The following is a 24,143-nucleotide window of genomic DNA, read 5'->3' as shown; positions in this document are numbered from 1 at the left end:
TAAAACATCAATTAAAAAGACATTTACTCTAAAATGCACTCTTACGCCAGTCTTCTAGATAAAACTTTTAAATTCTAAAGGCGGGTCGCCCCCTCATGAGTGCCGCGGGCTACTGTGTCATGCAGGCCACTAATAAATGTTTACTTAGTGATTTCAGCCAATGCTCAAAGCGCTTTAAGAAGCATAAACAACATGTCTGCCCTCCTGAGGCGACTAGCCCCATGTACAATAGAACATATTTGTCAGGTTATCGGGATGACTGGTCTTCTTGTGTGAAGGTCTTCACACTGGTCTTCACCTAATGAGAGTGAACATAAAATATTTGACATAAGTAGCCTATTAATTATTTATTTATGGGTAGAATGTCTTTTTTGAGGAACAAATGTATGTAATTGTAATGCACACTACTAGTGTGCACTACACACTTATACATTACAAAAATCTAATGCCAAGTGTGTATTACAAAGCTTCATACAAGTTCACTACAAATAGTGTGCACTGCAAAACTAGAATGCCACTATTAAAAGCTACTTAGATTAAAATTGTATAGCTAAAATAATAGAAAATTTGCACACACAGTCACAAGTATTGACTGAAACATTTTATTGCAGAAAATGGTGTTATTCAGGATTAAGGCATACGTCTTTCCTCATTTTCTTTATAATGTGTCACCCTGTTTCAAGAACACTGCATTGACAGTACAGAAGAGCTTTTCTACTCGACCTTGTTCAAAAAAGCAGGAAGCTATATATATGAAAGGAAACTATTCCTTTGTTTTTTCACAGGTTTCACTAAACCCTTATGACATGTATTATTTCACAACCAAATATCATTATGGATTTATTATTTCCTTTGAGTGTGTTATGCTTTAATCCACATCTGTCACAGTTTTAGCCTCTTTATTATTTGATTGGCTTGAAAAGTACTAGTAATAAACAGCATTGTCATCACAGAAACTTTAAAGCCTGCTCAGAGAAGTCGCTGGACGTCTCAAGTTATGAAGGTGACGTGAAAGGTGAAGAGCATGTGGAACAAGTGTCTTATCAGGGGCTTATGAAAATCAGAGTCTGGCCAAGAATTGCCATAAAATTCAAATTTGGAAGTATCCTAATTACTTTTAGTACACTAGTACACACAAATAACCATGCAGATTTTTTTTCTGGGAAGCAAACTGGGGGATAAATAGAAGGAAGGAACAAATACTGAGAATGGAATGCTTTACACTTCAGTTGTGAACAGGTTTTTTTTTAAAAGGTTTTTTTAAATAAAAATAATTTTGTAGTAAACAAAAAATATGTTAATGTACAAATATTATGGTCATGTTAAAAGAAAAAAAACTTTCTTCATACAGCTACACAACATAACACAAACTTAATGCAAAAGACATGGTTAAGCCACTGGAATCTGGTCATATCCAAAATATTACCATAACTGCATATAAATAGCAAGAATAGGAAATGTCAAGTGCATGGAGTGTCACTAAGCCACAGTAATAATAATGTTTTTCTTCAGTTTTGTTTTCTTCAGTAATATAAATGTGTGTTGATAAGCTGCACTCATTTGAAATTAGCATAGTCAGAGTAGATGTCAACAAAATCTTGCACAACTCTGTAGCAGTAGTCATATTGTTCCTGAAAAGACAAATGAAAATACATTATATCATAATTCACAGTGATTTGACAGTCAAAAACGATTCATTCTGTATTATTATTATAATACTATTTTCCAAATTGTAATAGTGAAGCCATCAGATCTAAAAAAAAAAAAAAATCCATACTGTATGTACTATATTAGTGAAGCCATGAGATCTATATGAATTATGTATAGTGTTTTACATTCTTACCACAGTTTGGACCATATGTGGTCTCTGAGTGCGTAAACTCTTCACGGTCTGAAATACATCCAGTAACCCTTCGGCTTTGACCCGCTCTAAGATGTTACTGAGGGCAATGAAGGTTCCGGTCCGACCAGCACCAGCACTGATGTCATAAAGAAAAATACATACTTTTATGATAGGTTTTACAGACTTATACATAAGTTTATACAAAAATTTGCTTTTGAACAATATTTAAGACTCTGTGTATGTGTGTGTGTGTGTGTGTGTGTGTGTGTGTGTGTGTGTGTGTGTGTGTGTGTGTGTGTGTGTGTGTGTGTGGGCTTGGTTTATTATGCATTGTGGGAACCGAATGTCCCCACAAGGATAGTAAAACCTGAGATCACCTCCATTGTGGGGACCAGCCAGCGGTCCCCATGAGGGGAATGGGTTAATAAACATACTAAATTATATATTTTTGAAAATGTAAAAATGCAGAATGTCTCCTGTGATGGGTAGGTTTAGGGATAGGGGCAGTGTAAGGGGATAGAATATACAGTTTGTACAGTATAAAAACCATTACGCCTATGGAATGTCCCCACAAGGATAGAAATGAAAGCGTGTGTGTGTGTGTGTGTGTGTGTGTGTGTGCGTGTCTTTAAGTGAGGTAGAGATAAAGAGTGTGTGTACCTGCAATGCACCACTATCGGGTTGTTTCCAGATTGCTGTTGTTGTTTTTGCACTGCAGCAATTATGTCAATCATTCCCTTTCCGTCTGACGGGATTCCAATCTCTGGCCAACCATGGAAGTGGAACTGTCTGACTAGACGTTTCTGCTTCTCCTACAAACAGCCCAATTCAGTCTCAGCGTGGTCAACAAATTTAGCACAATAAAGGAAGCTCCTAATGTAAGTGAAGCGTATGATGGACCATAAAATGGTCAAATTTCACTGCACGTTTAACTCACTGATGCATATGACAGCAGCATGTCTCGAATGCTGAAAGTCTCACAGAGTGTGTCTCTCTTCAGCTCCAGTACATACTCTCCAAATGAAACGCTGCCCTCTGCTGGCCAGTAATGTACACACTTCTCCTGGAGTGAGAGTTGTTGGAAAGAATGTGAATGCATGAATGCTTCAGACACGGAAGAGTAACTTTGCCATTTCTTTATGTCGATTAACACATAAATATAAAAAAGTCAAATATGAACCATTAAACTGTACCTGTTCTCTCTCTTTCAGCTCAGTCAGCATGACAAGAGAGTGGCACTTCCTTTCCCATACCATGCGCCAGAAGTCCTGCACAGTGTGAGCCAAAGGTGCCTGAGTTGCTATAAAGTAATCCTTTTGCCTATAACCCTGCAATGGTAAAGCATAGTGTTATGGGTACATTTGACAATGTTTTTAATGATCTTAAATATATTTATTAAAATGCATATGCAAAACAAGAACTGAACAAATAGCCTGTATGTGTGCAAAATGACTATTATTGTAATATTAAAAAGTCAATCTTCATAGCTTTTAATAGATGCACACGTTTTGCTAGATTTGTAGTACACACTACTGCATTTGATATTGCCAATTCATAATAGATTTGTAGTGCACTGCACATCAAGTAATATTATATTATAATAATAATATACTTACATCTATGAAAGATGCATTAATGTAGTCTGTGAATTCTTGCCCTCTTTTCATTGATAATATTACCCTGTTGAAGTCATCTGGTAAAAAAAAAAAACAGGATAAAGATTACAAGAAAATAAATTAAGACAGGAACACTGACAGAAAGAAAAGAAAGAAAGAAAGAAAGAAAGAAAGAAAGAAAGAAAGAAAGAAAGAAAGAAAGAAAGAAAGAAAGAAAGAAAGAAAGAAAGAAAGAAAGAAAGAAAGAAAGAAAGGAAGAAAGAAAGCTAAACTGATAAATCTATATATATTTTCTCACATGGGATGATCTGCAGTACTCTGTTCTTTCTCATGTTAGCAGGCAGATTTCCGGTTCTCATATTCTCCTTCATTATGCGGACATTAGTCAGTTTCTGAGTAGATTCCAAACAAATCGACATGTTAGAAAGAACACACTGTTTATTCAAAGCTATTCACTTTTGTCAATGTCTATAGTAACTCATGAGATCTTTCTGTACTTTTGCTTAGCAAACCCTTTAACTGATGTGCTTCTTACTCTGAATTCTTCCTCCAGACCCACTCGGTCCATGCGTGTGTGTGTGTTGTGGAGTCTGTGGAGATGGCCCTCCAATGAAGCGATGTCTAGCTCAGTGTCACCAAACAGGTAATGCTCCAAAAGTGCCTGGTAAATGAACGAATACTGCATCTGTGGGCGAGAGAGAGGAATATCAGGCCAATCACTGCGGAAATTATGAGTCAAATACAGCAGAGGGACTGCAGAAAGTCCTTTACATCTGTTTGAATAAGCTGACAGCGCTGCTTTCTTATTCTGGACACAAAGCCGAACACGTCCAACCTCCCTTCAGCGTGCATCATATCCATCATCGCGTCAATCACAGTGAACGTCCCAGTCCTGCCAACCCCAGCACTGCACAGAGAGAAAATGAGTCGTGAGATGTAAAGTAAGGCATTAAATGAGGGATAATGAGATGATGTAGTCAAAACTGCACGGTCTTTTCATTTGCATTAATATCTTGGGATAGATTATTATCTCAGTTCAATTAAATGTGGGATCAATTGTGTGAATATTGCAGGTTCTTGCTGTATAGTGTATTAGACCTGAAAGAGTTACAGTTTGTCGTTTCACTCTTGAGAAGTCTGTTGTTTTAACAATCCCACATTAACAGCTGAGCCTCAAGACATCTGCGTTGCTGGTTGTTTCTACATATTTAGCATTTCAGACTGTTAGTTACAGTTGAAATGTTCAGGGTTTTAAATGTGTTTTGCCCAATAAATAGTCCTGAAATCACTAGCATACTGAAATACACCCCAATAGAGTGAAACAGTCGGGGTCCTGAGGTAAAAATTCCATTCATTTTCTCCATATGGAATTTATTTAATTTAATTTTTGGATTTAAACCTTTAAAGGCAGACCTGCAGTGTTCTCTGAGGTTGTTCATTGATAATACATGCTTTTGCTAAAGTTATCAGTTTACATTATTTCAACAACAAAAAATAGTTTAACAGCAGAATTTCTGGATTCTGATTCTGGAAAAACCCTCCACCAATCAGAGAGTCCCATGAAGCACTGCAAATGACGTAATTGAGATGGTCTGCTTAAATATTTGTATACATTTATATATATTATAATAATTTAATATTTTTAATTCAATTATAGGTATCTTCGACTTGAAGCGGCGCTACGCAGGCCGATCAATGTATGACTTCTTTTTTTTTTTGCTTCAAATACAATTTTGTAAAATTCTGATTTACAATGTAGCTGGTTGATTTTGTTCTTATAAGGCTTTAAAAATACTTTTAAAATCCCTATGGGGAAAACAATCCGAAACCAATGGAGCTGAAAAAGTAAAAAAAGATCTGATTGATTATAGTTTGTAACACATTTTCTATTATATACATTCCTTTTCTTAAGTCTGAATGCGCATATATTTTAAGAATAGCCCAGTCTTACCTACAGTGCACTATGATTGGTCCAGCATGGGAAGGGTTGACACTCTTGACTTTCTTGAGGAACTTTAGCATGCCAATAGGGGAGAGGGGTACACCAAAATCAGGCCAGCTGGTGAAGTGCAGCTGAGTGACCAACCTTGGAGGTCTGCAACCATCCGCAGCATGCTGCAAAATCACACCAGCTTGCATTCAAATAACTTACAAATAGCACAAAGTCCAATAGCAAATAGTCAGTTGTGGCGTTACTGATTCAACAAGAGTGTAAAATATTCTGGGCTACTAAATGACATGTCAAAAGAATGTGTGTACTAGTGTATGAGCATAGTATACAGAGTGTAGTGTTTCTGAGGGAAATGGCCACTCACGTGCTGCACACAGAACTTCCTGATCGTGTAGTCCACCAACACTGTGACATCTTCCATTGCCACCCTCACACAGCCGTAGATCCAGCAGCCCTGCTCAGGCCAGTACTGATAGCATTTTTCCTGCATTTCACACGTACAAACCACAGATTTTTGCAAAATATTGGGCAACAATGTCCATGTTTTGAATTTATTTGTTATTTGGACCCTTTTTATATGAGTTTTTGATTAATGCCAAGATCTTCTGTGCTACTATTTACTTAAACTCTCATAAAGTCTGTCTGGTGTGACTTTGTGATTTCTTCTCTTACCTCTTTTCTCTCTCTTGTGTTGGTCAACATGACTATAGTGGAAGATTTCTGCTCCCAAACCATTCTCCAGAAATCTCCCAATGTCTCTGGTTTTGGGCCTGACCATAAGATATTGAAATTCAAAAGGAAGATGAAGCAAAGGTCAAAAAAGGCGAGAGAGATTATATTTAATCGATTAAATTACCTGGTAATTTTGTAATTACAACTGGGAATAGGGGGAAAATTGCATACCTTGAGCTGCAATAAATTTACTTTTTTCTCTGTAGCCCTATGGGAGTAAATTAATAAAACATGAGACTCAAAACAAAAATATTTTGATATACTATAGGTCAAGATATAAGGTAATATATGCATAATAGCAATATTGCATATACTACAATTAGATCACAGGTTCCAGTAATTCAATTAGGACCTACAATATTATTTCAAAAGTACTCACATCTATATAAGAGGCATTTATGTAATCTGAGCCCATATATCCATCTATATGTGAAAGTAGCACTCTTGAGTGGTCATCTGTGAAGGAAAATACAGATGTGTTTTATTAAACTCTAGAACCAACTTTCTCCATCCAATATCCTAACAGTTACTATTGTATTGTGTTACTTGACACACACAAAAATGACTCAAAACAAGCTCTTCCACAGTGTTTGGAAAGTTTGCAAGTGTGTCTGTACAAAAGGCTCAAGTGATGTGAGTCTGGACAGAGTATGTACTGCGAGTGTTCGCTCGGACCACGCCCTCTTTCCGACATGTTGCGACATGCCCTAGCTTGCAGAGAACGGCTGTCAGTTTAGTTTCAGTTTCATCAGTTTATTAGTTAAGCTTCAGATTGTGTTCGTGTGCGTCAGTGATCACAAGTAAGTTACAATTATATCATATAGATAAGGTAATATTAGCGATATTATTATGGTTGAGTTTACAGTCAGTGATAGCCTTTATCTCTATTGTATGTGTAGCTTGTATGGCATTCTTATTGTGGTTCGCTTTTCATGACATGTTTAGCACTGTTTATTTAAGTGAATAAGGAGAGTTATTAGCCTCAATTGTGTTTATGTTAGTTAACATATATGTTTATTTTCTTTCTTTTAGAACCACACTTACACTGTAAAGTTCATAATAAATAGTGCCTGTGCATCTGTATTTCAAAGTATATATAAAAACCTTCAACGAATATTCCTGCCTTCCGTGTCCTGACTAGACACCCCATATTGGTGACTAATTTTCATAACCAGTAGAGCCCCATTACAATTTATGGTCCTTCGAGCCGGATAGAGTCAACGATATGGCAACCAGTAAAGAAGGAATCAGCCTCCCTGTTTCACCTGTGCGCCCAAAACGCTCAGTGCAACGCCCAAGATATCTGGATGATTTTCTAGTTGAATATACAGATCAGCATAGCTTATCGCAGATGCACAGGCACGAAGAGGAGAGGGAACCACTCAGCCCTGCTAGAAGCATATCAACAATGCAGAATGCAAATGAAGCCATTGTTCATCAGGCTTTGGAGACAGCGCGGCAACAGAGTGAAACGGCTAAGAAACAAACAGAGCTTTTGGAGTTTTTCCTGCAGCACCATTCCCCTCAGACCTCAGCTCAGTGGTCAAGGAGGTCATCACGGCATCAGACCCCAGTACACCAAATCTACCAAGACAGAGGAGGTGAACCACAGCCTTCCCCAGCCCTTGCTCCTCACCACCACAGAACTGAGGATCATCCAAGTGTAGCTGCAGAACTAACCCATCAGCTAGAACAAATGACACTTCCTCCGTCTCTCAGCCGAGTCACTCAACTCCATCGGCACACGCTCGATCCATGCTATGATGTTCAGGCTATCAAGCAGGATACTGAACATGATCCACCAGCTCACCTTCAGACCAGCTATCCCAAAGGGTCACCCCAGGGCCCACAGCAGTCAGTAGGCTTGTTCAGAAATGCCTCATCACATAGCATGCTCTCGTCATACCCCATATCCAGTAATTGTAAGCCCAACGCAGCCGCACCCGGCAGCCAACACGGGAAAGGTAGGGAGCCTCATTTGGAAAATCCACATCTGGTGCCACCTGAGCCTCATATCTATCTCCCACATGTGGCTCCTCCCAGATCGCTACATGGAAATCCAGCTCTCGATCAGATGATGCCTTTACCTGTGCACCAGTCAATACATCAGCCTCCTTATGTACCCCAACCCTTCTACCAAGGAAACCCAGCCATGTTGGCCCAATATCCCTCCACCGGGTATCAGTATGCACCCCCCAATATAGAAGGCCCAACATTTCCTGACTTCACCAAGGAGGATAGGGCTCAATATGTGGAACTACGCCTTTCCCTTAGCACACTCCTGCATCCTTCTCAGTCTGAGTATTACAAGTATGCCATCTTGCTGAAGCATGTCAAGGTTCCACATGCACATCGCCTCGTGCTGGCTCATGCAGAGTCTAATATGCCCTACTCAGAAGCTCTGAAAGCACTGGATGAACGCTATGGACGTCCATATCAGTTTGTGCTGAAGGAGATAGAGGACATGGAACGCCTACCCCCCATCCGAGATGATAGGGCTCTCGACGAGTTCTCCATCAGAGTGCAGTCGCTTGTCGGGATGCTGAAAGCTCTGCGAGGTGAAGGCCATGAGGAACTCCACTGCGGCTCCAATGTGAAGCGTCTTCTAAGCAGGCTCCCCAAGCACCAGCAAGAGCGATTTCGTCGTCAACAGTATAGGAAGGACCCTGATAAATTGAAGCTAACGCTCACTGATTTTTCAGAGTGGCTGAAGGGAGAAGTCAGATGCTTGGACATTGAGCCCTCACTTCATGCTCACAGTGAGAAGGACAAGAGAGAATTCAAGCAGCAGAAGTCCAAGGTCAAGATCACTACTGTTATGCATGGGACAGGCAGTTCCAGTAACCATCCAGTCAACATGCCCTCCCAAGCAGCTCCTTCTGTCCGAACCCAAGGGAAGGGTAAGATATACTGCCCTTACTGCGAGGCAGAACACTACCTCAGCCAATGTGAGAGTTTCGCTAAGCTTACCAAAGCAGAGATGGTGGATTGGATTAAAGTCAAGAGAAGGTGCTGGAGATGCGGACGACCTCACCTAGCCTCTGCCTGTGACCTCAAGAAGCCGTGTCGCTTTTGTAAGTCAAAACACCTTTCCGTTCTTCACGAGGTCAACCAGAGGAGTGAGAACGAGCCCACCATCACATCGACAGCAGAGACTCACTACCTGGATCAGCCAAATAGATATAGCCAGGTACTGTTAAAGATTGTCAGAGTCAATTTGCAATACCAGGATAAAGTGATTGACACGTATGCAGTGCTGGATGATGGCTCTGAGAGAACCATCTTGCTTTCATCTGCAGCACGCTGCCTGGGAGTACAGGGTCAAGCAGAAGACCTCACACTCCGTACTATCCGCCAAGACATCAAGATACTGTCAGGCTCACGTGTGTCCTTTACGATCACTCCAGCTTCCCAACCAACGAAGAGGTTCTCCATTCAAGGCGCATTCACAGGTGAACACCTAGGCCTCTCTCAGTACAGCTACCCAGTTACCCAGCTCCAAAAAAGATATCGGCATCTACGAAGTCTGGCAATTCCACCCATCGATGGAGCTCAGCCAACCCTCCTGATTGGATCAGATAATGCTGATCTGATCGTTCCGATTGAACCAGTGCATCTGGGTCCCCCTGGTGGTCCTGCAGCAGTCAAGACTAAGCTCGGTTGGACACTCCAGGGTCCAGCAAAATACCTGCAGCAACAGCTTCCAACCACACAGTGCTTGTTCACCACAGTTTCCTCCCCTTCTGTTGAGCTGTTCAGTCAAGTTGAACGGTTGTGGCAGTTAGATACACTGCCTTTCAAAAGTGAGAGGTTAGTGACCAGATCCAGACAGGACAAGTACTCAGTGGACTTATTAGAGGCCGAGACCACCCGTGTAGAAGTAAACGGAGTGGATCGGTACGCTACACCCCTTCTACGAGTCCCAAATATGCCCAAGCTGCAAGTTTCAAAGGAAGTAGTGATGAAGAACCTGCGAAACACAGAGAAGAGGTTGGTACAAGACCCACTGCGTGCATCTACCTACCAGGAGGAGATCAAGAAACTGGAGATTGCTGGGTACGCCACCAAGATTGACTCTTGCGAGGTGGACTCATCAGAGGAGTCGTGGTTTCTGCCCCACCACATGGTCAGACGCAATGGCAAGGAACGGATTGTTTTCAACTGCAGCTTCCAGCTTGGCAGACAAAGTCTGAATAACTACCTCCTTCCTGGTCCAGCCTTAGGACCCTCACTCCTTGGAGTCCTCCTGCGCTTCAGAGAGCATCGAGTCGCAGTAAGTGGAGACATTAAAGGGATGTTTCACCAGGTCCGCCTGCTGGACAGAGACAAGCCCTTGCTGAGGTTCCTTTGGAGAGATCTAAAGACGGACGAACAACCATCAGTATACCAGTGGGAGGTCCTGCCGTTCGGGACGACGTGCAGTCCCTGCTGCGCGATCTTTGCTCTTCAGAAACACGTCAATGAGTCAAGTCAACCAGGGGAAAATGTCCGCCACAGTGTAGAACAGTGTTTCTATGTCGATAACTGCCTGCAGAGTCTACCCACCGTAGTAGAAGCCAGAAACCTTGTGACGAAGCTTAGAACTCTTCTAGCTGCAGGTGGCTTCGAAATTCGCCAGTGGGCCAGTAACCAGCCAGAGGTGATTCGCAACCTGCCCAAGGAGGCCAAGTCTGACAGCAGCGAAAGATGGGTTTCTCAGACGCATGGTGAAGCTCAAGAGATGACGCTAGGCCTTAGTTGGCACTTCATAGAAGACACACTTCATTACAGGCATCGCCAGGTTGCCCCAAGCCAGACGACCATGCGAAATATCTATAAGATACTAGCAAGCCAGTATGATCCCCTAGGTCATATCCTGCCCTTCACAACAAGGGCCAAAGTTTTGGTCCAGAGACTGTGGGCCAAAGACCGCGACTGGGACGACCCAAACTTACCGGTCGACCTCCTGCAAGCCTGGACTACATGGGAAGAAGAGCTCCCTCAGCTCCCAACAGTCAGTCTCTCCCGGAGTTACTTTCCACTGGACGTGGATGTAAGTGCCATCACCCTCGAGCTTCACGTCTTTTGTGATGCATCAGAGTCCGCCTATGGGTCAGTTGCTTACCTACGTGGTGAGGATCCTCATGGCCAAGTCCATGTAGCCTTTGTGCTGGCACGCTCAAGAGTGACACCGAAGAAACAACAGTCAATGCCACGCCTTGAGCTCTGTGCCGCCCTTACCGGAGCTCAGCTTGCCCAGATGATCCAGAGAGAGCTCACCCTTCAGTTGACGGACACAGTGCTATGGTCTGACTCCACCACAGTACTTACCTGGATACAGTCAGAGTCCTGCAGATACAAGGTGTTTGTAGGGACTCGTGTCTCTGAGATTCAGGAGCTGACGGATCACCGGTCATGGAGGTATGTGGACACACAGAATAACCCCGCAGATGCTATCACCAGAGGGATGACACTATCCAACCTAGCCAAGCCAAACCAATTCAGCCAAGGTCCTGCCTTCCTTCGGCTACCGCGTGAGAGTTGGCCAGCCACAACTTCTTCCGTGGAGGTCCCAGATGAGACAGAGATGAAGAGGTCTGCGTTCTGTGGCATTATGTCAGTCATTACTGCTCCAGAGATCCCAGCCGCTGAAGACCATTCGACCTTTGAAGATCTCCTTGAGGCAACGAGTAGGTCACTGCATGGGGCGGCCTCTCAGTCAAGCGCCCTCAGTGCAGATGACTACGCAGAAGCAGAACTCCGAATCCTTCAGAGAGCGCAATATGATAGCTTTCCAGACGAAGTCAAGTGCGTAAGAACAGGGAAAGCACTTCCATCCAGCAGTCGGCTCTTGTCACTTGCTCCAGAGTACGACGTCTCTAGGGGCCTTATCCGAGTAGGCGGTAGGTTGCGCCGTTCTACTAGTCTGGAAGAAGATGTCGTACACCCAATTGTGCTAGAACCTAAGCACCCTATTACCAAACTCATCATACGACAGTATGACAACAAGTTACTCCATTCTGGATCGGAGAGGGTCTTTGCAGAACTCCGACGCAAGTTTTGGATCCTCCAAGGCCGCGAAGCTGTGCGTCGTCATCAGAGATCCTGCCCGGAGTGCCAGAAATGGAGAGCAAAGCCTGCTATTCCTAAAATGGCAGATCTGCCCCCTTGTCGTCTCCGCCTCCTGAAGCCTCCATTTTATTCAACAGGAGTAGATTGCTTTGGCCCGTTCCAGGTCAAGCGAGGTCGGAGTACGGAAAAGAGATGGGGAATAGTTTTTAAGTGTATGACCACCAGGTGCATTCACCTAGATGTGCTGCCCAACATGGATACCGACTCATTCCTTATGTCACTCAGAAGGTTCGTGGCTAGACGGGGAACTCCCTTCGAGCTTCTCTCTGACTGTGGGACCAACTTCCGCGGAGGAGAACACGAGCTCAAAGCAAGTTTCGAGGCCATGTGCAAAGAGCTGCAGACCAAGTTGGTTAAGCACCAGATCCGTTTCCAGTTCAACCCACCAAATGCACCTCACTTTGGTGGAGCCTGGGAGCGGGAAGTCAGATCCATTAAGGGTGCACTCTATGTTACTCTGGGAGCTCAGACAGTGACCGAAGAAGTCTTGCAGACAGTTCTGATTGAGGTAGAGGGAATCCTCAACTCCAAGCCACTGGGCTATGTGTCGACAGATGTAGCCGATGTGGATCCCGTAACCCCCAACTACCTCCTCATGGGGCGGCCTGACTCTTCGCTTCCTCAAGTGGTGTACCCTGAGTCTGAGATTCTCAGTCGGAGAAGATGGCGGCACAGTCAGGTGTTAGCTGACCAGTTTTGGACCCATTTCATTCGGAACTATTTACCTTTCTTGCAGTCAAGGCAGAAATGGCTAAAGGACACAGAGAACCTCACTGTCGGTACAGTGGTGATGGTAATTGACCAAAGGTTACCTCGTGCATTGTGGCCCGTGGGAAGAGTCACAAAGACCATTAAGAGTGTCGATGGTAAAGTGAGGACTGCTGAGGTGCAGGTGGACAAGAGGACCTACACCAGACCAGTGGCCAAGCTCATTGAGCTGCCGGCCATCCCGGATAATGCCTCGACAACAGCTCCTGTGGATAGTTGAGCCTTTCCAGGAGATAATTCACACCGTGAATTATGGGGCGGCTGTACAAAAGGCTCAAGTGATGTGAGTCTGGACAGAGTATGTACTGCGAGTGTTCGCTCGGACCACGCCCTCTTTCCGACATGTTGCGACATGCCCTAGCTTGCAGAGAACGGCTGTCAGTTTAGTTTCAGTTTCATCAGTTTATTAGTTAAGCTTCAGATTGTGTTCGTGTGCGTCAGTGATCACAAGTAAGTTACAATTATATCATATAGATAAGGTAATATTAGCGATATTATTATGGTTGAGTTTACAGTCAGTGATAGCCTTTATCTCTATTGTATGTGTAGCTTGTATGGCATTCTTATTGTGGTTCGCTTTTCATGACATGTTTAGCACTGTTTATTTAAGTGAATAAGGAGAGTTATTAGCCTCAATTGTGTTTATGTTAGTTAACATATATGTTTATTTTCTTTCTTTTAGAACCACACTTACACTGTAAAGTTCATAATAAATAGTGCCTGTGCATCTGTATTTCAAAGTATATATAAAAACCTTCAACGAATATTCCTGCCTTCCGTGTCCTGACTAGACACCCCATATTGGTGACTAATTTTCATAACCAGTAGAGCCCCATTACAGTGTCTATGAAAGAGTGAGGGACACTTACAGGGCAGAATATTGGGATATCTGTTCTTTTCTCTGTTCTCCTCTCTGCTTGCCTCTTCAAAGGTACCACAGCCAAAACCGCAAGGCAAAGACTGTAAAAGAGAAGCAGCGGAAGAAAGAAACGATACGCAAGTATAAGGAAACAATATCGAGTGAGCGTGCATGTGGAGAATGATAAAGTCTGTGTGTGTCTAAGATCTTACATTAAATTCCTCTCTGAACAGTTTGCCATCATCTGCCATGCGTAGGCGAAACTCTTCCTCCAGGGAGTCCAGTGGGATGGGAAAATAACGCTTTGATGGAGAGGGTGATCTGGGAAGGAGCACCACCGTTTGTTCTGACAGAAAGAGAAGAAGAAACAAATACAGGGTGGGAGACATTTTCTTACTGTTACTGTTTTATATCTCTCAAAGCAGACGCCAAATTCTAAAAATGTTGTTCTAAAAATATAGGCTTAATACACAGACAAATTGGCAACAAAAAAATCAGACAGATCAAAACTTACCTTGATCTTCCAAAAAGCCATTTGGCATCTTCTTGTCAACCGAAGCGACAAGATCCTTCCTTTGCTCTCTAAACCTGAGACATTTTGAAGGAAGACAATTACAGACAGATAAAAACAAAAATGTAAAAATGGCTGAAAGTTCACAATACACACCAAAATCTAAAGTTCTTTCTCATGGGAGATTGTTTGGTTCTCTGATTCCTCAGAGCAGCTGAGAGAGAATGACTTGCTGACACACCATCACAACTGCTTTCACATTTCTCTACACACACAGCTGCTGCTGGAGCAACTCGGCAGGGTCATAAACACATGCACACTTAAAAGTGAAATGCTTTTTTTTCCCTACTTTTCTCCCGTGACTGAAAAGATAGCGACGAGTCAACTTTAATAAAGCATGGTTCTTTGTATGTATGGTTCTATCTTTCAAAACATTTCTCTGTTTGTTTGATCTCAACCAATGATGTGAGTTTGGGGCGGGGCTATCTGTTGGACCAACCAATGGCAGACAGGGGGAAAACTGTGAAAACTGGTCATTATTTTTGCAATTCCGTTTGGAGGGCCAGAAATATACACTTCACCTTTAATAAATAGTGTGAGTAATATAAAATAATATATATAACAATGTTATATATATGTTATATATAATAATATATATAACATATAGTCAACATTTGAAGTAGATTAAAACCTTTCATCAAAGTTAAACTTGAAATTTTAACAATATCCGTTCTTGCCTTAGGACAACTTTGATTCACTTTTTTGATTCACTTCAAATATTGACTACTGTTTTATACTACTGTATATACTACCATTCAAAAGTGTGGGGCTGGTAAGATTTTTTTATGTTCTTATGCTCACCTAGGTTGCCTTTATTTGATCGAAAATACAGTAAAAACTGTAATTTTGTGAAATATTTCAATTTAAAAGAACTTTTCTATTTTCATTTATTTTAAAATGTAATTTATTGCTGTGATGGCAAAGCTGAAAGTCTTCAGTCCCATGATCCTTCAGAAATCATTCTAATATGCTGATTTGCTGTTTAAGAAACATTTCTTAATATTATCAATGTTGAAAACAGTTGTGCTGCTGAATATTTAGTGCATTTTTTCAGAATGCTTTAATGATTAGAAAGTTCAAAAGAATAGCATATATTTGTATATATATAAAGATTTTGTAACATTATAAATGTATTTTACTGTAACTTTTAGATGGAATTTAATGCGTCAAGTATTCATTTCCAACAAAAAATAATCTTACTGACCCCAAACTTTTGAACAGTAGTGTATACTATAGGATAGGTTTGAAAGTATGCAGTGTAGAGAAGACCCTAGAGGAAGTGAATCTTTAAGAGTTATGATTAATATTACATTTTAACTATTGTGAGTTGCTCCATCATTGAGTGGTAAGGGTAAAGAGAGCTCTAGCTTGGACAAATGAGCACTTTTCATGTAGAGAGAACAGGTGTGCCTACAAACAAGTATTTGTACTAGCTGGTGTGAGAAGTTTAATGAAGGACTGGAAGTATAGTAGCAGGAAGTTATGCTATTGGCAACACTATAGACCAGACTAGAAAAGACCAGAGATGGGTACAGTTAGGGGTCAAATAAAAAGATGTTCACTGATATACATTTCATTCTATCTCTGCACATACTGTAAAATGTGTTTTTTTTTGTTTCAAAAAGAATGTTTTTGGGGGGTGTGTATTTTCTTACCTCAAAATGTAGGCGATGAGGAGAAGAAAGATGACGAGAAGGAGAGAGGTGACGAGGCCCGAGGCTAAGACATGTGGGCCCTGAGGCGCTGGAGACTCTGAACAGAGAAAAAGAAAGACAACTGAGTGAGGTAAGATTTTGCATAGGCTTTTTAGGCAAAATCTGAAGACTTGTTTTAAGAAGGAAAGGGATTTAAACTGGATTAAATGTGTCAAATATTTACTCTAATTGGCGGCTGAAATAAGCTTTCCAATTCCAAGCATTCCAATTCTATGTGTACAGATGTGGGGCTGTGGGCCTGTTTATAAATCATTTTGAAAAAATAAAATAAAATCTGGAGATGATATACCTGTTGTCAGGTTTCCACGAGAGGAACTGTTTGAAATGAGAGCTGCTGAAACTAGAAACAGGACCATCATGGCTACACATAAAGAGAGAAAACAACAATCAATCAAAAATATTTGTGAGTGTCCGATAATACATTTAAAAAACTGACAATTGACTTCAGTTGAAAAGGCATAATTTCACTAAGATTACAAAATGTCATTTGAAAATGTACATTTCAGAACAATTCTGCAGAACTGACATAATCTCAAAAGCTTCACAAGAGATTCAATTAACCTATATTGAAACCATCAATCTTCTTCTCACGCATTCAGTGAGAATCTTCCCTCTACATGAGCAAATCTAAAATTAATTTCAATTAATGGTCCAGAGAGTAACGGCCTCTAGGGATACGGCACCATCTACCGCATACATCCGGCAGCAACTGAGAAACTCTGAAAGTAGGACAAGTCTTTTTACCCCAGATATGATCTTTTAATATCTAAAAAAGGTGTTGTATAGAATGCATTTCTATAATATGATATGTATATATAGTGGGGTTCAAAAGACAACATTTAAAATATGATTTGTAAAAATGTAAATCATAATATGCATGCAGAAATATGTGGTGTATTTTTTTCTTCTTCTTTCATTTTAAGAGGGTGGGAATAAGAGAACTGCATTTATAGATATCCAACCTGTGAGAAATCACCCCAGACAGCAAATCTGTCACATAACCTGTATGCTTGATCCCCTGTGACATTTTTAGAGAGATTTCAGATATTAATCCTTTCAAAAGCTTTTCACTAGAAAATCTACCTGCCTCCAAACGTCTATGAACTCAGTCTAGAGATTAGAAAAGACAAGATGAAGGATTAATGCAGCCTTACACAAAAGTGTACTCACAACTGTGAAATATGTCCCACACCAAGAAGGCAACGTCTCAGTCCATAGCTTTCAAGAGAGAAGACATTAATTATTATGATACTTTTCCAGAAGGTCTCCAGGAGTCATGATATCTGTGAAGGCACTCCTGTCCTTCAATAATGTATGAGTGCAGGTTTTTTCATTGTCCTTTCTGGATGGACTATCCTTAGATAGCCACTGCCTGGAGTGCCTGCAAAAAAACAAGGGATAAGGATACATTAGGAGAGGGAATTGTCTTTGTTTTTTAAACCTCATAAAATGTGTAGGACATGCAGAGGCAGAGGGAGTTGTGGATGGAGGGAGAGAGAGAGAAACAAAAAGAACTTTAAATCTGTCCTCTAGCATTGTGCCAGTTGATTTGACAGCCCGAAACCCCTTTGAGAAGATCTGCTTCTACTAAAAAGCATTATTTTTGTAGTCAAGAATGGCAAACCTTATCCATTTACCTTTATGATTATTATTCATATAGTCTACTGCTTTCAACCAGAGATGCTGTAATGCAGCATTTATCTTCAGTCTCTGCAGCAGCTGTAAATAACTATTCCATACATATTCATACCACAGTAACCTCAAGGATGAGAATGGGCCCACCCATAAGAATTTTAGCAACAACACTGGTCATAATATACTGTGTAAAACTGGGTCAGTCACTGTTGGTCATATCAGCACCCTGACCGGATCACGTGGATGCAAATCAAATCAGGAACATTGTCAATCAAAACCAAGTGACGGTTACTAAGGCTGTAACTGCAATAAGAGACCTTATTCTTACATGTACCATTGTTTTTACATGTACCATTATTGAGCCATTTATTACATGCGTATGTTAAATTAAGGGTAATTTAGTATCTGGTTACAGTCATTACTTTATCTTATCCATTCAATACATTTTCACTCATTTATGGATGGCCAATGCCATACATTTTAATTTCACAAAAGCATATGTAAAGTCACATGGTAAATTTGATGAGAAGGTGAATAAATTGTACTAAATAGAATATAAGAATTAGCCTGGCTCCGCCCTCCTACGTACTTCCGCCCAATTTTCATTTTCCTTCAGTACGTCGTCTGGGTTTGCGGTATATTCGTGGGTTTCTCCGGTCAATTTCTTACCGGTCCAATCAGTGAACAGACGGAGTTGCTGAGAACGATGACGTTGAGGTCGTGCGCTAGTTGTGCATCACGGCCAAACGTTAGCGATCGGTTTCGGCAGATCCAAAGTGGCTCTGGGCAGATCCAATAGTTTAACTTCAACAGAGTACCCGCCTTCAAGGAAGTTAACACTTGTCAATGCGTTGAGAGTGGCCAGAGTCTCTGTACAAATTAAATGTACGAGAGTCTGGTAGGACCAGGCTATAACAAACTTTCATGAAGACATGTAACCATATTTTGTTTATTTTTTTCCCTCTAAGAGCTGATTGTGGATTACACTGCTCAGTCAATACAGACTTCCACACAACTGAGGTAGTCTGGAAGCTGTTGTTAATGTATGAGTCAAAGACAAATTCTCATGAAACAATCATGCTAAAAGAGTCAAATGAGTCACCAGAAAGGCGAAACAACCTACAGACTCACTACAAGGAACAAGCGGCAACTCAAGCAGTAAAACCTGATCTGACTGTCAATACAAGCTGTGACCTTGAGAAGTGCATGTTGCTGCACTATGCAAATCTTTCATATGGAAATTGAATGCATATTGTTGGTGCTATTGTTTTAATAAAGGTAAATATGAGAGAGCACCACTGACGAATCAAGAAGTAGCAGTAACATTAAAACATTAAAACTATTACCCAGCGTTTGTGATTTGTTTTACATAGTTTTATTTCAGAGTCAGACACACATTTCCCCAGTAATTTACAGAGGTAAACAGAACACACTTTTCTTTCTCTAAGAGATGCAATAAGCTCCTCATCATCAACTAAACACAGAACCTTTGAATACAAAACACGACGAGATTTTAGCTTTCAAATCCAATTGGCTTCCTGTGTTAATGGGGGTCTTAGATCTACAGCCAGGATGTTGCCTCCCTTTAACTTATTGTTGCTCATAGTCCATTAATACTTTCTGCTTTTCAAGACATTCCGAAATAACATCATACTAAATACTAATAGCATCGTATAACCGAATAGTGTTTACAATTTCCCCCCCCAGATTCCAGGATTGTAAGCAACCAAATTACCAGAATATTCTAAATGCTAATGTTTTGTGTAGGCCTATATTTTACTGTAGGTAAGGAGAAGAGTGTCTTAGTCTAGCATTTGTCATTGAGTCATAGCCAATACTGTCTTAAGTAGCCTGTGTTTGGCACTAATCATTTAATAACATGAGATTTTGGCTAAATTACAAAAAAAAGCTGAGTGCCCACATAGCCACAGTAAACTTTATAAACTTTAAGTTGATGAAAACTTAATGCGCTGTACTTACTGCCTCAGATGCGGCTGTTCTAATGAAGGACAAAACACGTATGTCCAAAATTATCTTGGAATTCGCTGGTAAAAAAACCCCTCATAACTCCATTTGAGCTTGACTTATATAGTTATTTTATTTTAATTTCCTGAAAAGTAGCGTTTTTTTAAGATACCAGGTTTCTGCCAGACAGCGACGAAAGGTGAAATGTTTAATTTTGCCACTAGTGCATGCTACGTACCCCAAAAATCAATGTGTTAATTTTTATTTATGACATTAATTGATCAATTCTCTATATAGATTTTCAGTGGAATGAGATAATTGTAGGTCCAAATAACCATGTACCCGGGAAGCAGATGGATGGAGGTGGTAGCGTAGCAGCGTATAGAGAGATGCTGACCAGCACACAGAAGGCTGACTCGACACTATGACTGACCTCTATGGCAGAATGTGACTGACAGTGTTTATTTTTAATTTTAAAAGAGAGATGCAGAACAAATGCAAATGCTACTGCATAAAAAGCCTCTTTCATAAGCAATGAGAGCTTCTACTTAAATTAATTTATTATGTACATTGCATTACCAGCTTATGATTTAAGTTAGCCTATAGTCTATAAATTATCTATCTAAAATTCACTTAACCTTCACAGATGTGGTTCACCCCATCAGTAACTGACAACTCCAAAACCGACATAGACCGAAAATCCATAATCTTGGCTGAATCTCTAGAAGCAAAATGATTTGTAACAATTTCACATTACTCCCATCCCGATCCCATGCAATCGAATGTCCTATAATTACATTAAATCGATGAGAGGCCTGAAACATAATAACCTCAGTGGAAAAGGTCAAAGGCATTTGTTTCTTGTGAAATATCTACTACCTGAGTTTACATTATGGAACCATAACAGACAATAATCAGACTCCAGACTCAAGTCTTTTAAATCTGCCATTTCATATAGTATAACCTCTTGACCTTAGCAACTGCGAGGGTGTTAAACTCGAAGTGTTTACCAACATCTTAAGCTTTCAGATTAGAGTGCTGTGCATTAGTAATTATGAAAATAATCTTCATTTAAGCGCATGTTGCATTAATCCTGCCGGCTGTGCTCTCCCTTTATTAGAAACAAGGTCACATCACAACGATTGTCATATATATTACTTAACTTTCGAGAAAATGCATCTGTAAATGAATATCCAAATTTTATTAAATTTTTTTATTTCTAGACATTTATTTATAGTGATAAAATGAGTCAATACAAACTCAGTATGATTTCTATAGAATGATTTTGAGTCTATAACAGCTTTGGTTTAATCTCTGAGAGGAAAAAAGGGGGTAAAAGCTCGAAAATATTTAGATGGAAAGAATAGGCTACACAAAGTTTTGTAACAAAAGATGTTTGTAAAAATTGTTTTCAATAAATAATCCATACTTTGGAAAACTATTATTATAGTGGATGTGAGGTTTCCAGGTTTGTTTTGATGGGTAAAAAAAAAGTGCAGAGAAAAGCTTGCTATATCGTTTGTTGTTGATATCAAAGGCTGAAACTGGAATTGAAGAGATATTTGTACACATGCCTATTCACTCTAGGCTATATGTCATGTTAATAATATTGCATGGTAGGCTATTTGCTATTTTTATTTGACCTTACCCTTAATAATCACTTCTGATGGTGTTTCCTAATGGATTCTGGTTGATTGAGTCTTATATTTGTGACTTGAATGAAACATGTTTCCACATCTAAACATATTTTACAATGGTTCTAGCATCTGGATCAAGAATGAAGATGAGTATGCCAATACCAATAGCATCACTTGTCAGCATCACTCTCTCCCTCAGCCTCAGGGCAAAATCTATCGGTCTCTTTTTCCAAACATCACATCCACAGGCTCATGACAATTGCCTTACGCAACTTTTTATGTTTCGTAATATATGCATAAAGGAATAACCCAAATAGAAGTGACGAAAAGGTCAGTCAACTGTTTTCATCCATAATATTAGTGTAAACAGGATGCTGTTCCAATAATGCAATAACAGACAGAGCGCTGATATTCTCAATCCTTGTTTAACCCTTAAAAGGGCAGGAACATAAAATTAATTGAATTGAAAATTAAACATAGAATTAGTTTACTGATATTTCCCAGCACTTTATGACTCCAATGTTTTGTTTCTTAAAAATTTTTTTTTTTATTTTATTGTATTTTCATTTCATTTTATTTTAACTTTTCTTTTAATTTTATGAAAATAAGATTTAGTAAATATATATTTAAAAAAAAAAAAATCTAGCATATTTTAGTCTACCTGACCCAGGCATTTGCAGGGAACCCCCTTACAACACTGTATATTACTAAAAAACATTTAAGGGTAAATCTCTGTGTACGAGCTGCCTACAACATTTTGAGCATAGGCGTGTACAACATTTTTGGGCATCATAGGTTGCGGTACAGGACAGCTGAAAAAAATCTTGCTGCATGCAAAATGCTGTCTAGACCGGCAGCTTACTAGGTTTGAGACACAACCCACTGACCCCTGTTCCTTATAAACAAATCTCAAATGAATAAATCTGCGGTAGCCTAATTGCCTGCAGAGTAAACACGCAAAACGTGTTTATTAAACCTCGTGTTTACATGTTATGCGAGTAAACGACAAAATGGGCGATGCTGAGAGAATTAATTATTATGAACTCATCAGCATCACGGACGTGATCGAGGCCGTTTTAAAACATGTTACCTTTTACCGTAGGCTATATACTAATTAATGCTTTACCGTCGAGCGAAGTAAAGCTACACAAACGATAAATGACTTGAAACCATCTATATAAGTAATAACTGCAATATTACCAGTGTGATGTCCAGCTCCATGTAAAGTCTCGGTAAAATCCAGTGCTCAGTGTTGATGGTTATAAGGATGCTGAGCAGAATGTCTGTCTGTGGTCCCTCATCCACGAGCGCCGGTGCCGTGTGATGATGATGCGCCGCCGCCAGTGCGACACTCTCATTTATGGTAAAAAAAAAAAACTACAGTACATCATGTAGACTAACATTGCAAATAATTTTGTTGCTCGTCAGACAGCTAAATATTTGGTTTAAAAAGCCTAATGATAAAATAAATGTATGTCAGATATGTAAAAAGGTTGTTTCTAAGAACTAAAAAATGCATAAATTACGAAAAAAATCTCTTTGAGCAGAAACAACTGACTTCAAAAATATTAATTTTACAATAAATCACATTTTTCCCCATCACTCGATTTTGTATTAATCTTAATGTATAACTGTTGGAGTAAATGGAGTGATTTAATAATACAGCTCTGGGGTGTTGAATTAAGAAACCATTGCAAAATTTGCAGTTTCTCTGGATTTATTATTTATATCTGTTTGAGTAAAATTAAAACATTTTTGATTTATTCTGAACTACTGACAAATTTTCTTCCAAAATTCAAATAAAATAATTGTAATTTAGAGCATTTGCAGAAAATGACAACTGGTCAAAATAATGACAAAATATGCCATGTTTTCAGACCTCGAATAAATGCAAAATAAAACAAGTTTCTATTCATTTAAAAAAAAAACATTACTGATGTTTTAACTTAGGAAGAGTTCAGAAATCAATTTTGGTGGAATAACCCTGATTTCCAATCACAGCTTTCATGCGTCTTGGCATGCTCCCTGTTGAGCGACTTTATGCCACTCCAGCCGAAAACATTCAAGCAGCTTGGCTTTATTTAATGGCTGGTGACCATCTTGCTTACACTCCAGAGGTTTTCATGGGGTCCAGTTCTGGAGATTGTGATGGCCATGACAGGGTCTTGATCTGGTGGTTCTCCATTCACACCTTCTGCCTGTGTGGATTGAAGCATTGTCCTGCGGGAACATTTTTAGAGCAGAAGGAACCATGTTTTCTTCCAGGATAACTTTGTACATGCACAAAGACAGATCTGCCTGATTCTGATCTTCTCTGATGAGCCGTTTTCAGCTTTGCCCAACACATTGTCCTCTAATGTTTCGAAAGAGACCTTACAAGTCTCTTGCACCCACTGTGTAATTTGGTGGAGTATTGGTGATCTGGTGGTTTTTCAGTAAGGTTAGAATCGGGCAGATACTTCTTTGCGAAGGATGCATAACTCAAGCCATGTACAAGATTATCCAAAAGAAAACATGCTTCATTCTGCTCTGACAATGTCCGGTGTTTTTTCCCTGCATGACAATGCTCCAATCCACACAGCCAGGCCAATTAAGGAGGACCACCAGTTTAACACCCTGTCATGGCCATCACAATCCCCAGACTTGAACCCTACTGAAAACCTCGAATGTAAGCAAGAGGGTCACCAGCCATTAAATAAAGCCAAGCTGCTTGAATTTTTTTCGGCAGGAAGTCGCCCAA

At 40.2% G+C, this 24,143-nt stretch overlaps 1 protein-coding gene across 2 annotated transcripts; it reads right to left on the bottom strand.

The window, feature by feature from the left end:
- Positions 1–590: 590 nt before the first annotated feature.
- On the bottom strand, positions 591–22,736 carry ptpreb (protein tyrosine phosphatase receptor type Eb). 2 transcript variants are annotated; one of them, XM_079632850.1, is made up of 21 exons: positions 22,604–22,736; positions 17,337–17,547; positions 16,456–16,527; positions 16,107–16,203; positions 14,395–14,468; positions 14,093–14,226; positions 13,891–13,981; positions 6,522–6,598; positions 6,314–6,350; positions 6,083–6,180; positions 5,775–5,894; positions 5,411–5,574; positions 4,231–4,366; positions 3,995–4,144; positions 3,758–3,851; positions 3,460–3,536; positions 3,037–3,171; positions 2,781–2,906; positions 2,504–2,655; positions 1,844–1,979; positions 591–1,631 (listed from the first exon to the last, which is right to left on the bottom strand). In XM_079632850.1, exons 3-21 carry the CDS (start codon positions 16,523–16,525, stop codon positions 1,557–1,559), a joined length of 2,043 nt encoding a protein of 680 aa, XP_079488976.1. In that variant the 5' UTR covers positions 16,526–16,527; positions 17,337–17,547; positions 22,604–22,736; the 3' UTR covers positions 591–1,556. The 2 variants fall into 2 exon arrangements, with proteins under 2 accessions (XP_079488976.1, XP_079488977.1); XM_079632851.1 differs by having other exon boundaries at positions 17,321–17,547; positions 22,604–22,735.
- Positions 22,737–24,143: the final 1,407 nt, after the last annotated feature.

Source organism: Phoxinus phoxinus, assembly GCF_949152265.1.
Source record: "Phoxinus phoxinus genome assembly, chromosome: 13".
Lineage (NCBI taxonomy): Eukaryota > Metazoa > Chordata > Actinopteri > Cypriniformes > Leuciscidae > Phoxinus > Phoxinus phoxinus.
Note: the sequence above shows the minus strand (reverse complement) of the source record. Positions and strands in the feature narration are given on the sequence as shown.

Coding starts and splice junctions, on each gene's coding strand:
- ptpreb (XM_079632850.1), bottom strand. CDS start 16,525: ATGATGGTCCTGTTTCTAGTTTCAGCAGCTCTCATTTCAAACAGTTCC. Junction 14,469..16,106: donor CTCATCGCCTACATTTTGAG/GTAAGAAAATAC, acceptor AAAATGTCTCAG/GTTTAGAGAGCAAAGGAAGG. Junction 5,895..6,082: donor ACACAAGAGAGAGAAAAGAG/GTAAGAGAAGAA, acceptor TGTGAAATGCAG/GAAAAATGCTATCAGTACTG.